Source organism: Cydia strobilella, chromosome Z, assembly GCF_947568885.1.
Source record: "Cydia strobilella chromosome Z, ilCydStro3.1, whole genome shotgun sequence".
Taxonomy (NCBI): domain Eukaryota; kingdom Metazoa; phylum Arthropoda; class Insecta; order Lepidoptera; family Tortricidae; genus Cydia; species Cydia strobilella.
Window position 1 is genome coordinate 49,140,310 of NC_086068.1, and position 18,162 is coordinate 49,158,471.

The 18,162-nt window shown below is 38.3% G+C and overlaps 1 protein-coding gene across 7 annotated transcripts in view; it reads left to right on the forward strand.

The window, feature by feature from the left end:
- Nucleotides 1-17,470, forward strand: part of LOC134754628 (matrix metalloproteinase-14) — a 38,238-nt gene extending 20,768 nt beyond the window's left edge. The window contains exons 3-13 of one of the 7 annotated variants that reach the window (XR_010128950.1): nucleotides 46-150; nucleotides 567-735; nucleotides 2,076-2,151; nucleotides 3,329-3,406; nucleotides 3,605-3,736; nucleotides 4,480-4,648; nucleotides 8,813-9,016; nucleotides 9,381-9,637; nucleotides 11,103-11,253; nucleotides 12,499-12,694; nucleotides 17,014-17,470. Coding sequence is in view for 4 of the 7 variants with exons in the window: in XM_063690960.1 (XP_063547030.1) it covers nucleotides 46-150; nucleotides 567-735; nucleotides 2,076-2,151; nucleotides 3,329-3,406; nucleotides 3,605-3,736; nucleotides 4,480-4,648; nucleotides 8,813-9,016; nucleotides 9,381-9,637; nucleotides 11,103-11,253; nucleotides 17,014-17,117 (1,445 nt within the window). In the remaining 3 variants the exon portion in view is untranslated. Of the gene's footprint in view, nucleotides 1-45; nucleotides 151-566; nucleotides 736-2,075; nucleotides 2,152-3,328; nucleotides 3,407-3,604; nucleotides 3,737-4,479; nucleotides 4,649-8,812; nucleotides 9,017-9,380; nucleotides 9,638-11,102; nucleotides 11,254-12,498; nucleotides 12,695-13,161; nucleotides 13,337-14,105; nucleotides 14,210-17,013 lie in introns of those variants that run through there. The other 6 variants (XR_010128951.1, XR_010128952.1, XM_063690960.1 and 3 more) reach the window with 6 other exon arrangements.
- Nucleotides 17,471-18,162: the final 692 nt, after the last annotated feature.

An 18,162-nucleotide genomic window follows, 5' to 3' on the forward strand; every position in this document is an offset into this window, starting at 1 on the left:
TATAAGGAGGGCGCAGTGACATGTGTGTGAATGTGTTTGTGGCAGGCGAGCTGGACGAGGAGACGACGCAGGTGATGTCGCTGCCGCGCTGTGGCGTGCGGGACAAAGTCGGCTTCGGGGAGAGCCGTGCCAAGAGATACGCGCTGCAAGGTACCTACTTATCATTTCTTAACTTTAACGTTCTCATTTCTTGTATAATTTTTTACTCTGCTAGCCAGGCGATTTTATATTTGCAATGCTATATCTTAATTTTTGTTTGTACTCGTTGTATTTAAAAAAAAAGTATTATGTATATTTTAGTGATATTATTGTATATTTAAGGACCAGCGAAATTCCTTTGATACCGCATAAATTACCTACCTACTAATGTTGAATTGTGTTTTTAATCTTAAGAGCCGAACTCTGGCCTAAGGGAGAAGGGAAAGAAGGGGATACACTGATAACAATATATGAGGGGAAATAGGTATACGAAAGTATGAATTTTGGTTAATTTTCAATTTCTTAGCCAACCCCGTTTCCTCCCATTTGGTGGCAGCCATGGGTTTACCTTTCCATTGATAATACAGGGTCCCGGTGGCGAGTGAAAAACCTGACCTACAAGATCTCCAAGTACCCGTCGAAGCTGAACCGAGCGGAGGTGGATGCCGAGTTGGCTAAAGCGTTCAACGTCTGGGCCGACTACACCGACCTCACCTTTACCCAAAAACGATCTGGACAAGTCCATATCGAAATAAGGTAGCTTACCTATCCTATAGGTACTATTTTATACTATTATCACCTTAATACATGTCCCTTATACTATAGGCTCTCTTTGTTCTTCAAAAACTGATGAGAAAGTTGCATTTTACAAGCTTTTATTTTACTTGCAATGTAACTATGTATGTTTGTACGGGTCAAATGTTGCAAGTTAAATTTAACCCACTTTCCGACTTCCGATGAAGCTGAAAATTTGCATACATATGTAAGTCGGGTGTCAATATAATATTATGGTACCATCGAGCTGATCTGACGATGGAGATAGGAGGTTAGTTGCCTGTGGTAAGAAAAGTAAAGCTTGTACTAAGAATGAAATTTTCGCCAAAAACTTATTATTCACAAGAGTGGCAAAGTAATATGATGCAAGTTTTGAGTTGTTTCCTCGTGTCTCGTGCTGATAGAATGGACTGTCAAGTGATGATTTTGAATGATGATTATTTAATAACGTTCATTTGGATTCAATTTGTAATGTTTTTTTCTCGCATTTACATATGTGGTGATTTTTTTGTGTTTCACTCGGTAGCAAAGTTTGTTTATCCCTCATGCCTTAAAACCCATGCAACGCCCAAGATTCCACTTCGAACCACTCGCCACGCTCGTGGATCAATATTGTTTACCCGTGCTAACGAGGGCTTAAACATCAACTGTGCCCCCTTGTAAAGCAAGCAATAATTTAGATTTGTGTTCCTCGTAAGTTCCAGCGTAGTTGTACAAGATTTAAAAGTTATAAGATTTACAAATTAAATTCGAGTTTTGTAACTTATAGAAATAAAAGAAAGTTCCAAACTCAAAAGCTAATAAATTGCTCTGGGTGTACGATGATAGGTATAAGTAGTATTGATGAGTATAATCATTCATTTTTGTAAAAATAAAAATAAACTTATTTTACATTACAAGGGTATTCAGACAAAATCAATATAAAAAAGCGCCATACCAATTTCTTGCACCTTTTAAATGCCAACATGAGTGCGACCGCACTCGATTAGATTGTTATGATATAGCATTATGATTGTAAAATATAATTATTCCTCTAGTACTTATTTTAATAATTATGCCAATTGTAACCTCCAAAGAAATGAGGATCACTTGTTAAAATCAGATATTGTGCCAAATCAGAAATCACAGCACGTCGATATTCATTGACCAGAATTAGTATTGTGTACGGGGTCATTCGACTGTATAAAATGCGTTTTTCGTTACAATTCACGAATCTCTGTTGCGTAACGAATGCTAGTATTACAAAAAACGGAAGCGAAAATCCCAAGCGACACAGCGCAATGAGAACGTCCTTATCTAGTGATACTCGCATTTTATTGCAGGTTTGAAAAGGGAGAGCACGGGGACGGCGATCCGTTTGACGGGCCCGGCGGCACTCTGGCCCACGCTTATTTTCCGGTAAGGAATTTAAATCAGACTACGTACCTAGTGACACTACATACCCAAATAATATATTTCTAACTAAACAAATACCTATTCTTAAATATTTTTGAATTAAAACAACATCCAGAGAAATGAAAACGGGTCAAATTTGTACAGAATATAGAATTAGAATTATACAGAATTGTACATAGATGTGCCTACCAATTTTCATTAGTTTCATTACTCTCCTTAGTTTTTAAAAATTGCGAGCACTTGAACTTAAAGTTAAGAAATTCGGTGTCCAGAAGAGCTATTTAAGAGCTTGTTAGTGTCAGACCAAGATAATTCTGCAGCGATTTTTATAGCAGACGTGCTAGTGTTATTTAATTGTCATGATTTCATGGAAGTTTGGCGTTAGATAACTCTATCTTGGTCTGACTCTAAATAAATCTACCTCCGTTTCGATTTATAATTTGTGCATGAATGAAATACATTTTTCACATCACCAATTCAAAAAAGGGGTTTTTCTTCCCTGCTAGGAGGGATCAAAGTGGTACTTTTCTTCCCTGCTAGGAGATCAAATCAAAATAACACTTTTCTGTTCTAGGACACAATTTTTAAATTTTTTTGCACATTTTTTTTTTGCTTAAATAATATTTTTAATCCTCATAATTACCTCATAGGTGATGTGAAAAGGAGTATGTGTCACATGGTAGCAAAATTATTTCTATTAATATCACTACGCGTAGGATTCTACTTAAGAATCCCTCGTTACTCTCGGGAGTCTATTAAAGAATCCTTCGCTTCGTTTAGGATTCAATGTACGTCCTCGCCGTAAATATGTCATTTTACTCCCTTGTGACACAATCTACTATTATTATAGGATTTGTTTCCTACTTATTCACGAGTTACTGCAAGGTTTAATTTTCGTGCAGATTTACTACGTGCAGTTTTAAATTGAGTGGCATATCTTTAAAAACAAAGAGAAAAATAATGTATGTTACGACACGATTACACTATTAAATAATATAGACTTCTGTATGTGCCACATAATTTATTTATGGTGAAATGTGGCGGAAGTAGCATATTGCAGTGTAACAAATGAAAGTTTACGCCATGAAATGTGAACAGTATGTTCGTTTTGGATACAAATCATAAATTTCCGCTTTGTGCTGATATATTTTTACATGACTGACAGTGTCTTTTATTTTAGGTGTACGGTGGTGACGCGCACTTTGACGACGCAGAGATGTGGTCTATCAACTCGAGGAGGGGAACTAACCTTTTCCAGGTGCACTATTATTGCTATCGTTACTTATAATGTATTCATTTATAACACATAACACCGGAAGTATGATTCACAGTTATTGCTGCGTCATTTCTGTAACGTACTGCGTCAGTAGTTGCTCATCGTGCCCTCTTACATTAATTTAATTACATGTCTTTTAGTAGCACCAATTTACGATTTTTATTTACTGTTTTTTTCTAGGTGGCTGCACACGAGTTCGGACATTCGTTAGGTCTCTCGCACAGTGACGTTCGTTCCGCGCTCATGGCGCCCTTCTACAGAGGTTACGACCCCGCCTTCCAGCTAGATACGGACGATATTCAAGGCATTCAGGTAACACTCAGTGTTTATCATAATTTAATTGTACAGTTGGCCTAGTAAAAAACTATGCGTTTTATCATAGAGTAACTGATACTAGAGCGGTACTGTCATAGTAAATTATGTAACCCCAGTAAATTCACTGCCATCTGTCGACACACTTTAAAACTAAAAATAAAGATTTATAAAAATACGATAGAATGTATTTAAATATAGATAAATGATTTTTTTTATTTGCATTAATTATTTTTATGATTTTGACCCATGTTCTTTCACTGATATGCGTTAAAATTGTTAAATAACAAACGAAACCTTCAACGCCATCTATACGACTGTAGGCCAAAACTAGTAGCGCCCTCTGAACGAGAATCAAATTTTCTTGATTTTCGAGGCACGTTTTTTCCTTAGACTGTATCCATCTATTACGGAGTTATATCTATCTTTGGTTTTATCTACAAACGCATTTGTCTGGAAATCTAAAAAGGTGAATATTTATCTGGGGGCACGGTAAATCGAGCAAAACAAAGAGGCACGGCCGTACCATCCTTTTCTCGAAGCCACTCAGGCCATTTTCAACGTACTGTAATTTTGTGATACCTCTTTCACTAGGTACTCAGACCTGAAAAAATAGGAGAAATATGTTTAGTCAATAGAAATTACAGGTGGTGAGGGCATTATTCGGTTTAATTGTTTGATTATCCCACTTATATTCTTGATTATTTATGATAACCTAAGTATTTAAAATGTGTTTTGCATAGGCACTCTACGGGCGTAAAAGTCAGACTGACATCGGAGGTGGCGCGCTGGCGCCGGCTGCGCCGCGACCCACCACGGCACCGCCGTCGGCAGAGGACCCAGCGCTGTGTGCCGATCCCAATATCGACACTATATTCAACTCCGCCGACGGAAACACATTTATATTCAAGGGTAATTAACTAATTCACGATTTTTATGGTTCCGTTTCCGTACCTCAAAAGGAAAAACGGGACCCTTATAGGATCACTCGTGCGCCTGTGTCTGTGTGTTCGTCTGTCACAGCCTATTTTCTCCGAAACTACTGGGCTAATTAAGTTGGAATTTGGTACACATATGTAAAGGGACCCACTGATTACCAGTCCGCATGCTGTCTGGCCTTATCGGGCGGACTGCGATTATTGCCTGCCGGCAATAAAAGGGCTCACTGTAAGTGCATTGTCCGATCCGATACCGGATGTAGAATCCTACATCCGCGGGAGCGCCGCCGTTTTTAGCGGTCACGCAAACTACAACAAACATTATGCCTGCACATACGCACACAAACAAATACTATCGGTCCGACAGATGACGGGGGACTCCGACATGGCAGAAGTTATCGGAAGCGCTTTTCCGATATCGGATGTTGGAAGGCGCCTGACTCCTGTCTCCTGCAGCTAGCCTGTCTGTTTGTGTGTCTGTCTGTCTCCATATGGCATCAAGTCCGCCTTTTTTGCGTTATCTATCGTTTTTTTAACCGCCTTCATTAACCACCTTAAAAAAAAAGGTTCTCAGTTAGTATGTATGTATGTATGTATGTATGTATGTATGTATGTTTGTTTATCCGCGATTATCTCGCGTTTGGCCTAACCGATTTTGATGCGGTTTTAATAAAAGTGTGTGTTACATTATGGAAATGGTTTTAGTATACATAGAGCTGTACCTAGCGGAACTCAGGTTTGGTGCAGATCAGGTTTGTTTTTGTTGGTTTGGCACCGCCTTCAAAACTAAGTAATGAGGGCTATCGTTTTTTTTGCTTAACAGTTGGCGCCTCTGTTGATGGTGGTCCAAAAGACTAAAGAACAGCTGTCAGTCATTGAAGTGACAAGTGACATTTGACATTTCGAACTTTGCGAAGACCACCATCTACACTAGCGCCCCTAGCGGCGAATTCATACGCGTTAGCCCTCATTACCCGGATGGTTATTAATTTGCTTCTCCTTGGATTTCACGGGCCTATAAATCCCGGTCTTTTGATAGGCTTGCGTGAGGATATAGATCCAACACGTAGAGGCCCCCTTGGAGAGCTTTAATGTCATGTAGAACGCCTGCTGGAGCCCGTTCACAGACGCAACAATAGACACGCAAAATAGGCGCCAGTCGTCGAGTTGCGGAAAATCGCACGAACTACAATACCGGTCTATGGATTGAAGTTTCGGTGGACAATGAGACTGGGCTATTGTAAAGAAGTCCGGACACCTGCCATAACAATGCTAACACACGTTATCGAGGCAGGTGGTGACTTGCCTCTGACTAGATGGGCCCCTGAAACTGCTGCCGGCTGGTCGTCTTCAGACCAGGAGCAACACCGGTGTGAGCGGCTCAGGGGTGTTGAGATGTGCGCCGACACTGCTGTTAACAGCCACTGTGCCAACTCGCGTTTTATGCATCTTTCACTTCCACCCCTGAAGCATATAGCTCTAACGACTCCTCTCTGGACGGCCAATGAAGGCAAGCCAGAGCCTAGTTCCGCGGGTCCCCTCCGACCGACGAAGACACGTCGGTGACGAAGACCCTGACCGACTCTCGGGAGCACCCGGGTCGGTGGGGTCGTTACTCCCCAACAGCTCGCCACAAGCTGCCCTGCGGGCAGCAATTAATTTGATTGTTGTTAGGTATTAATTACTTTTTAGCAGAAATTTGCTTTACGACGGGATAGGGACTGGACAAGGATAGGGGTGGGGTATATAAAAATTATTTTGTGTTTTTAAGTGGGTTGGTTTTTTGAAGGCGGGTCCCTTTTTTAAAAAAATAAATGAAATTAAGTTATTTTGGTTTTTTGTGATAATGACTTAATAAATGAGTAAATCAATACAGAAAAACTTGCATTTTACTTCCATGCAACATCCGATATCGGATGGCAATGTGAAAACACTAAGAATATCAAAAATATTTTTTTTTATACTTTAATAAATTTCTATGCAGAGTTAGCTTCGCTTGGTCCGACTCTACTTCTATTTAAAACATTCCCTCTTTACGTTGTGGAAAAACGACAAGAAATGTCACGGGTAAAAATTGGAATATCGGGTAAAAATTGACATTTAATTATCGAATTGCCAGTAGGTAATCCTGAAATACAAATGACAGACGAATTATAATGTAACATTTTCATAATTTGTATGCCTGTCTATGTTATACTAGCTGTTGCCCACGATACGTTCGCGTAGATTTGTATGCCTGTCTATGTTATACTAGCTGTTGACCACGATACGTTCGCGTAAAGTTGTATGCCTGTCTATGTTATACTAGCTGTTGACCACGATACGTTCGCGTAAAGTTGTATGCCTGTCTATGTTATACTAGCTGTTGACCACGATACGTTCGCGTAAAGTTGTATGCCTGTCTATGTTATACTAGCTGTTGACCACGATACGTTCGCGTAAAGTTGTATGCCTGTCTATGTTATACTAGCTGTTGCCCGCGATACGTTCGCGTAGATTTGTATGCCTGTCTATGTTATACTAGCTGTTGCCCACGATACGTTCGCGTAGATTTGTATGCCTGTCTATGTTATACTAGCTGAAATAAATGTCATATACGAAGGAAAAATGACCAAAGCCTCCAGTGTCCAGAGCTGGACACTGGGCGCCACAAGCCCTTGGGAATTGTCATATACTTGGAAATTTCGACCCATGCCACCGTGACCGGATAGCCGAGCGGTTCAGGCACCTGTCCGGTAAACGGGGGTACGCTAGTTCGTTTCCAGCTCTGGACACTGGAGGCTTTGGTCATTTTTCCTTCGTATATGACATTTATTTCAGTTTATAGTTTAAATAGTAGTGTGTCTACTTGAAAAACCACAAATTAAAATATTTTCATAGAAAATAATTTAATTTGTTCTTAGAGTATTAATGGCAGCGCCATCTCTCTTCGCTAGCCCGTAATCACCCGAGTTGATTCAGTTAGAAGGTCGAACCATACTGTTCTACCTTAGAGATGGCCAGGGGGCGCCACAAGCCCTCGGGAATTGTCATATACTTGGAAATTTCGACCCATGCCACCGTGACCGGATAGCCGAGCGGTTCAGGCACCTGTCCGGTAAACGGGGTACGCTGGTTCGTTTCCAGCTCTGGACACTGGAGGCTTTGATCATTTTTCCTTCGTATATGACATTTATTTCAGTTTATAGTTTAAATAGTAGTGTGTCTACTTGAAAAACCACAAATTAAAATATTTTCATAGAAAATAATTTAATTTGTTCTTAGAGTTATACTAGCTGTTGACCACGATACGTTCGCGTAGATTTGTATGCTTGTTTATGTTATACTAGCTGTTGACCACGATACGTTCGGCGTAGATTTTTATATTTATTGTTGTAATTCTACATGAACATATGTGTCGAAAAAAATATTTGTTCTAGATAGGTACAAACTGCCAATCCCTTTTTAACCCTATTAGGGGATGAATTTTCATAAGCACTGAAAAGAATTTCAACCCTCCTTTAACTACCCTGGGGGATGAATTTTCAAAAACGCTGCAATAACTTTTTTTGTATTTTATTAAAATGAAGTTTCAAGTTCTCAGCTTAAATACTTGAACCCAATACGAACTTTCATCCCCTTTTTAACCCCCTTAGGGGTAGAATTTTTCAAAATGGCTTTTTATTTCTTGCACATAATATAGTTTCGGCTCTGCGTTGACGAGTTAGTCACTTTAGTCAGTCAGTGAGGACAGGACATACGCAGCCTATCGAGCTTAATTTGAGACTATTTCACTGACTCCTTGGTACGATTTAAAGAAACAAAAGATTAACAAGCTCTATAAACATGTTATCCAAGTGTCCTCTTCATGATTGCTCAATTGAACAGCTGCGGAATAATTTTTCACGTACTTTTTGGATCCCCTTCAATACCTGATCGGCAGCTAAATATGCTACGGTGACTGCTAACCATCAGGCGGGCCGTATGCTTGTTTGCCACCGACGTGGTATTAAAAAATGATTTCTTTAATAATAGTGCGCGCGATACCGATCTCCAGACATCATTGTCAATTAATGTTTGTCTCATTTAAGCGCAAAATAAACTTAAGTCAACGTATGGGGCTACTAAAGATGTAATTATTTTATGTTGTCGTATACAGGTGAACATTACTGGCGGTTGACTGAGGACGGAGTAGCATCAGGGTACCCGCGTCTCATCTCGCGCTCGTGGCCCAACTTGCCCGGCAACATCGATGCCGCCTTCACCTACAAGAACGGCAAGACCTACTTCTTCAAAGGCTCCAAATACTGGAGGTACAATGGACAGAGGATGGATGGCGACTATCCGAAAGAAATTAGCGAAGGTAATGCCTTATGAATTTCGATATTAATTCTATTTATTGTTAAAACTGAAATTGAAATATAATGAAAAAGCACTACATTGCTCAATTTCATTTGTTAATTGTAGGGGTATTCTTTCAAACAAAAACAACAGAATAATTTAAATAATATAAATTAAATTAGTACTATACTACGTTATTGAGCTGTTTATTAAATTTACCTAATAACAAAAGCTTCATGCGACCCCAGCGGCCGTACATGTGGATTGTATGCAATAATGAGGTATATTTCCGTTGTATAGGTACTTGTAAGTTTAAAAGTACCTTTTTTGTACATTTTAGTGACGTTCGGAAATTGTGTACAGTAATAATGATGAATTATTTTTAGGTTTCACTGGTATTCCTGACAACTTAGATGCTGCGCTCGTGTGGTCCGGAAACGGCAAGATTTACTTCTACAAGGGCTCTAAGTTCTGGAGGTTCGACCCTGCGCAGCGGCCGCCTGTTAAGTCCACCTACCCCAAGCCCCTGTCCAACTGGGAGGGCATCCCTGACAATATCAACGCTGCCCTTCAATATACGAATGGCTACACCTACTTCTTTAAGGGAGGCCAGTACTGGAGGTTTAACGACAGGACGTTTAGTGTAAGTCTTAACAATTATCTGGGCTTGTTAATTATTAATTCAATTTTGGTCTTTAATATATACTCATTTAATAGTTATATTTTACATCTAGTTGTAAATATTTTTATAAGCACTATAGCTTGCCTAGATTTCACAATTAAGAGTCCCCGGCAAGCTCGATCGAATTGCACCTTCCCATACAAACGGAATTTCATTCTCATTTTCAAACTGCGTGTTGGATTGTAATGAAACTTTGCACATAATTATTGCCTGTAGTTAGTTTATATAGCCCCAGTTTATAAAACAGATGAAATAGAGCAAAAACTAATTTTGTATGAAAAACTTAAATTCGCTGTATTTAATATTGTCTTCGGTTACTCATGAAATAAAACTATGAAAACGGATTATATCGCGTATATTGAATTTATCGCTGTATTTTTTAACTATGGTATCTGAAGCTACATAAACTAATTACAGACATAGATATACCTTATCCTATTGTAAGTACAAAGTTTCAGAGCAATCTAGAAAGTCATTTTAAAATGCGAGCGTAACTACGTTTGTATGGAGAACCGAGCTTGCCGGGGACTCTTTAAGTCCCGCAATCAATAAGATGCTTGACTTCCATACAAACTCAACCCCGTTTTTAATACCTTGCAGGATGAATTAAAAAAAAACCCTGATATTAGTTTTATTCTCTTTTAATAAAATACCTTTTTACTAACCCAGGTAGCATTTAGACGTCACGTATAAATGACGTCATTATGAAATCACTTGTACGTCGCTGACGTCACTTTGCTACCTGGGAAGTTTCAAGTTCCTAGCTTAAAATAAAATTTGAACCCCATACAAAGTTTCAACCCCTTTTTAACCCTATTAGGGAATGTTTTTAAAAACGCTTAAATTACTTTTCTTGTGGCAAAAGGCATGGGACTTTTGGGTGCATACCGTGGTTCTAGAATCCACGGAGTATACATATTTTCAATTTTTTTTCGAAGTCAGTCAAAGTCTTAAAATAAAACACTACATTAAATGATTGATTGATTCATTAATCTAGAACATTTTAACCAATCTAAATAAATAACAAAAACATTATTTATTTAAGAGTGAACCAATCTTTCTCTCGATTGATTAGATTGAGTTATAATTTGCGGTATAAGTTCGTAGACAATTTTTATACAATCAAGTTAACTTCTTCACATAACAATATCTCGTTGTCTTCTTAAATGGATGTTTGTAAAAGCCTTTTTAAACAGATGCGGCATCATTTGACTTTAGGTTTGTGACAATATTTTTTTTGTCCTCATTTCTACTATATTGTGTTTGTTAACCACGTAACATCTCAAATCATGACATTGAATAAGATTTTATTTTTACCCTGACTAACTTGGAAAAAAATATTTTAACCTGTACGACTATGGATTCTAGAACCATGGTAAGCACCCCAAAGTCCCAAGCCTAAATTGAAGTCCATATGGTTTGGCAGGTGGACTCGGATAATCCCGCGTTCCCACGCAGCACGGCTTTCTGGTGGCTGGGTTGCTCGAGCGCGCCGCGCGGCACAGTTGGAGGTAACGCGCGGCTGTCTGCCTCCGTGCCGTCGGAAGACGACGTCGGCGAGATTCAGTTCGACGCAGGTAGGTTCGGGGACCCGGGCCACGACCGTCACACCTTAGCTCATTTCAAATTTACAAACGTGCAGTTACACCGGTTAAACTACATATTTGTAACATTTCCAGGCTCGATTAAAATATTTCACACTGGAAAAACCGAAATACCTTTACAATTCGGCACAATATTCAATCATAATTCTAATAAAATAATAAAGAGTTTAATTTTTTGATTTAATTGCGAATTGTAAGCGGCATTATTAGTTATCAGTTCCGTAACATATTGCGGGTTTTAATGGCGGTTGATTTGTTAAACTTAATTTTACTTATGTATATGGGAGATACTTCGTCAGCGTCACCTTATAATATTCTAACGTGATTCGGTAGTAACTGTATTAGAGCTACACCGCTCCCGGCACGACAACCAGGGATGTGCATCGAAGACATCTATTGCTAAATGTGCGCTTTTGTGTTTCTTTTTTGGATTATGAATTATGTCTATCAATCTTAATTTACGTTCTTCAAGTTTTGTTGAAGTAATTTTCTCTGTATTTCATTCTATTTCACTTGTGTGCGTTTCTATTTTGTGTTCATTTAATATGTCTTCTATTTCAGTGCAATCATTACTAATCCCGTTTCAGTTTCAGTACTTTATCGATAACATATGCTTTGTTATTACTTGCAAATAAAGACTATTTAAACAACTAATTTTCCATATAAAAGCTAAACTTAATTACTAACTGTTAATTAACCACTAACCAAAAATAATTAGCCAAAATATTCCGTCACTTGAAATTACATTTTCTCATTTGCCGTATAACGCTTTTAGCCGATGCTGCTTAATGAGAGAGGTTGGTCTGCGGTGTGGGGAGTGAGCGGGACTGGTCCACGTGGCCTCAGGGCGCCTCCGAGCCTACCTCCGCGGACGTGGCTTAAAACCGAACGAGACTTTAATAACACAATAATCGCAAGTCTCGTTCGGATTTTTCCACTTGGAATACTTAACATTAGCTTTTAAAAGTTTACAAACAGTAAATATTTGACTGTAGTGGCTTTCACAACTCACAAAGCAAATAATACAACACTTTATTTGTTGAGCACCTTATGTGTGTACATAATTTTGCGAGTGCTGTGCACTATCCAGTTACACAATTTGTTAAAGCAGCACCAATTGTTTTGTCTGAAATCTACACTATTATGTCTCACCTACATGACGGTGCGTGGTAACAGTTCACGTTTCGATGTGTGTGTTTGTGTATTTTGTTTTTCTAGGTGTAAATCCATCCGCTCCCAGATCATTCTTCTGGTTCAGGAAATAGTCTCCGTGGAGCATTCCTGAACATTGTATATAGAGAAATTGCATAAAGAACAAAGACTCAATTAGTTACATAGGAGAATATATGCGAATACCAGTGAGATTATATACATAAGCAGTGATTTAGAGCGGCCCGCTTGTCACGCGCTGACTGTACGTTCAGGTTCATTTCACGTACCTATGCATGCTTATTGCCTGGTAGAATAATGCCTGCATGTGACGGATTTTGGTGCTTGTATACATAATATTATATTTAAGTAATTTCATGGCTTGCCGGTGCTCATGGCTTAACTTATGTAGGCATACATAATATTCATATGTATAAGATTGTGTGAAAACGAATCCGAGTAAGATGTAAGATTTAGCAATTAAGTAATATGTTTCTGACGAATCAGCAATTGATTTGCCTACATCTACGAGTACAAGTTGTTTATTGTTTATTCTGTATTGCATTTACATGTTGTTACATAAAGGTGTTACAATATAATTTCGAGTACAGTGACATGGATCCTGCAAGTTGTTTATTACATTACAATTTATAAAGGTTGTACCTATTTAATTGACCGGGTATTATCTAATCTGGTATTACCGAGGGATGTCCTCGGGTCCTCGCGTTTTAGATCTGGTGAAACCTGTCAAGCCAGTGACGTGGGCAATACATATTGTTATGAATTGAATGCGGTTCCAGTTGTGCATAGCATGTTCGCCTCTCAGCTATGCTTTACTAGGAAACGACGTAAGATTTTTACTATGCATGTAAAAGTGTGAAATGCACTTTCTAAAATAAATAAATCCACCCACGTTATAAACTGGAAAAAATAGGTGTGTATATATATATTTTGTATGTACCAACGAGTTAACTACGCATTGCTATTATCATTGACAAAATGCACTGTAAATATATTTAAATCTCAAAAACTCAAAACACTTTCGTAAACTAATATACCTACCTACTTACTGGCAAGTGAACGATTTGTTACTAACCAAAGATAATTGATTATAATAGAGAGGTAGTGTTTAGAAAAAAACGTACCCCTTAGTTTGACATCAGAAAACAGATGGCGCTGTACTGCGCCATATGATTTGCTGTCACTGAATTGTCAAACGTCAACTTTCGACAATCAGAGTTACCGCAGCTGTACAAAGCCATCTCGTTTCCCTGTCAAACTAGAAGCACGAAATAGTCTTAGATTTTACGCATCTTATTCAATCAATGTATCTTTGTTACTAACTAAATATACAACACATTTTTAAGCATGAATAACAATGACTCCACTGTAGTAAATAATGTAAGAACACACTTTAACAGAGTTTAAGCGGTATTTGTTTTTAAAACTCAACTATTTAAGAGGTAAATTCTTAGACTGATGTACATTGTACGTCCTAATCTAAGAATCCTGTGAACATGGAACTGAGTGGGTCCATTGCATGTGTAATTACGTGTGTAGAATAGAGATATTATGTAGTAGTTAAACGTAGTGGGTCAAGTTAAATCAAGTAGTGGTTAGAGGGTTTTGGTTGCGGTGGATTAAGTATCCTTTTTAAAGGAAAGTTAATGTTTCAGTGGTCAGCGTCCAGTCGGGCGGCGCTAGACTGTAGTACTTGAGCGGCCGTGAGCCGTGTTATATAGGAGGGCTCCCTCCGCCGCGACAACAATCACCCGTAATTGTAGGTTTTTGTTTTCATTTTCAATTTTGTTTCTTACCTAAGCATTTGACATGGCGGTAATTTCGCTGCTCAGTTCTATTTCCGCTCTTCCGACTTTAGCACAATCGAATTAAGTAGACTTAATCCGAAATCCTTCCAAAGATATGAATTTGGTATGTATGTTAATTAAAGGTCTCTTTTTCATGACTGTTTGACATTTGGGGACCTCGAGGAATCGCAGCCATCTTGGATAATTTGTACCATCCTGGAGAAATTTGCATTTTACTCTAAATATACGTTCTCTATGAAAATATGGTGTAAGGCAACATTAAAGCTTATTAAATTCTACACAAAACAGTCCTAGATATCTTTGCGGAAGAAATACATCTTGTTATATAAAATAATAACTGAATCCAAATTTAGCGCTTATACCCTTTCAGGGGATATTATCTTAATATGAAACTTGGAGGAATATGAATTCCACTTTTGTCTATACATTTGTACATGTTCTACCCCAATATCAACATTTAACTCGACTGCGACTTAAACAGAAAGTAGGGTTATGGGATTAAATACTGAAAATCTGTACACCCTGTAGCTCCTTGCCCTTCACAACCTGTTTACGCTTGTTTTATTAAAGAAAAGTCAATACAGCCGCCTTGAGAGGACGCCGAATATTAAATCATATGTTTACTCCTAGCGCCTAAACTATTAAGTGGATTTCAATAAAATAGACATCAGTAGATCCATAATTGGTACACGAGTGCTATGCAATACAAATTTACTAAAATAAATGGAGGAAAAATGTTTAGGACTTCAAAATGTAACTGCAAAAACAAATTGTAGGTCTTAAATGGGGTTTAAACAATAGTGACAGTGATGACATTTGACACCTACAATTTCAGGGATCCCTGTTTGCGTGTCATAAAATTGGAGCTTCGGGGACCACGGGGATCAAACGCCATCTTGAAAAGTATGTCTTTTTTGGTTTTTCTGTTTTTCTCGGAATATCTGGGTTTAATGTGAATACTGTGTATGGCGATACGAAAGCTTATTAAATTCCACACTAAAAAGTTATACAACACCATGTCCCAAAAACGAAGCCTTTTTCTAGAAATAGGGCTTACAAGTTACAAGGGAAGCTTACAACTTTCCACACATTTTTTTTATTCGTGGTTGGGTAGATAATGTTTTTGTGTTCCAAAAATTGGTAAAAAAATTATACAAGTATTTTTTTCTGACCGGTCTTAAAATAATTTTTTTGTAGGAGATGATTAAGACCTTTTGACTTCTGAGCCATATTTCTAGAAGAAAGCTCCGTTTTAGGGACATGGTGTTTTATACCTTTTTTGTGTAGAACTTAATAAGCTTTTGTTTCGCTATACACAGTATTCACATTAAACCCAGATATTCCGAGAAAAACAGAAAACCAAAAAAGACATACTTTTCAAGATGGCGTTTGATCCCCGTGGTCCCCGAAGCTCCAATTTTATAACACGCAAAGTAAAAATATGATTTACTATTCGGCATCCTCTCAAGGCGGCTGTATTGATTTTTCTTTAATAAAATAAGTGTAAACAGATTGTGAAGGGCAAGAGGAATCTACCGATATGTCATTTTAAAAAATCCGTCCAGTGTCCTGATCTACAGGGTGTACTGATTTTCTGTATTTAAACCCATAACCCTACTTTCTGTTTAAGTCGCAGTCGAGTAAAATGTTGAAATTGGCGTAGAACGTGTACAAATGTAAAGACAAAAGTGAAATTCATGTTCCTCCAAGTTTCATATTAAGAGAAAATCCCCTGAAAGGGTATAAGCGCTAAATCTGGATTCAGCTATTATTTTCTATAACAAGATGTATTTTTTTCGCAAAGATATCTAGGACTGTTTTATGTAAAATTTAATAAACTTTAATGTTGCCTTACACCATATTTTCATAGATAACGTATATTTAGAGTAAAACGCAAATTTCTCCAGGATGGTACACATTATCCAAGATGGCTGCGATTCCTCGAGGTCCCAAAATGTCAAATAGTGTGGACATGAAAAAGAGACCTTTAATTAACATACATACCAAATTTCATATCTTTGGAAGGATTTCGAGGTTAGACTTAATCCGATTGTGCTATTAATTTTATGTCAAAACATACAAGTTCTTATTAAATATTTTTGGATCGTTTAATAATCGTACGGCATAGTTTTGCCGTTGTATTTTTTCAGCAAATTGTCTAAAAACAAAGGCATACAAGAAACAAAATTAAAAAATATATTATAAATTATAAGGAGAGCAAACTCAAAAACTAAGCCTAGGCCTACAAATCTTTTATTTTCACTTGCCCAGTATATAACACATTCACCGACTGAGGCGGATTCTCCGTTCGTAGGCTCTTTTCACTACGAAGCGGATAAAACGCGTTATCGGCTACGAGCATAGCGCGTAGCTCGCGCTGGCAGTGAATGTGTTAAAGAACTTGTAAAATTTTGTTTCTGAGTCGCAATAAAATTATAATATTACATATTATATTATAATTCATACCTAGGTTTAGGTTATCATTATTTTTTTCGACGCTTTGATTCTTAATTTTTTCTGTTTGAATGTTTAGGTAGGTACTAGGTACGTAGGGACTAGGCATGTCATGTACTAAATGTTTGTGTTACAATAAATTACACCGTTCCGTTTATTAGTAAAGTAAGCACGCACCCTAGCTTTGCACTTTCCAAGTTCCTAGCCAAATAGTGAGACTCGCTGCGACTAATAAATAGTGTCGAAGGAGAGTACAAAGGCTAGATGACATATGGGCCTCGTTAACTGATCGTGGTTGCAGATGGTGAGGAGGCGTCTGGTGGGAATGGCAGCACGAGCGCGCGCCTGTCTGCCACCATCGCGGCGCTGGCGCTGGCGCTGGCGGCCGTGTGCTCCCGGTTCTAGCAGTGCGCCTGCGCTACCTTGCTATTATTTACAATCGATGCCTAACTGATCTTGTGACATGGTGCGACAGCCGACTGGCTACAGTCGCGCCGCTAACCGCGGGAGTTGCGCCCGCGTAAGCGCCTCGCCGCTTCACCGACTGTTATTGTGTGAGTGTGCATGTCAGGCTTCGGTATATTGTGTATAGCGAACGCCAAGTGTGATGATGATTGCGACCTTTTATACTGTTACGAGAACGATAATTTAATGCAAGTCATAGTTTTTATACTTATTATAAATAGATGATGTAAGAACGAGTGTGATATTGATATGTAAGCGACGATTTTTGAATAAAACTAATGAAGTAAAATAAATTTGTTTCACCTGATATTCCCAAAACGTCTAGCCGCCCAGAGACCTATTTATATGAAGGTATCCCATTCTATATCCATTTTGAATCTTTTCATTTACCTTGGCAAGTTTTGACGTGTGGGCGGCTAGATGCAATGCTATAAGTAAAATCTATTTCAGATATATGTTGGTAAGGGTGGGATTCCACTTGTCCAAGATCTTCGTCCAATGTGCATTGCGTCTCACATTTTTTAAGCAGAATGAAACTACCACCTAAATATACATAATACACAGAATACATATACATAGAATGTGAGATGCACATTGGACGAAGATCTTGGACAAGTGAAATACCACCCTAAGTACAACGACGCAGATGGTAATAGCTATGAATCATAGCCTATGATACTCGATGTTTCAAATAAGATCGTGGAAATGAGTTACCCTCTTACTCATAAAACTCGGCAAACCTCTGTTAAATTTGATCTCTTTCTGACAAGCACAAATATCAAAAAGACAGAGAGGCACAAACAATTTTCAACGTCTTGTTATACCTCTCTCGTCTCAAACGTCTCACATTTTTAAGCAAAATGTGACGCAATTTTAATTTGACAGACGTTTATGAATAATGCCGAGGAATAATGCCATAAATATTTAGGGGAGACAACATGGTCCCCAAAATTTTGTCAACTTTAGCCAGTCTTGCCCTAGTCCC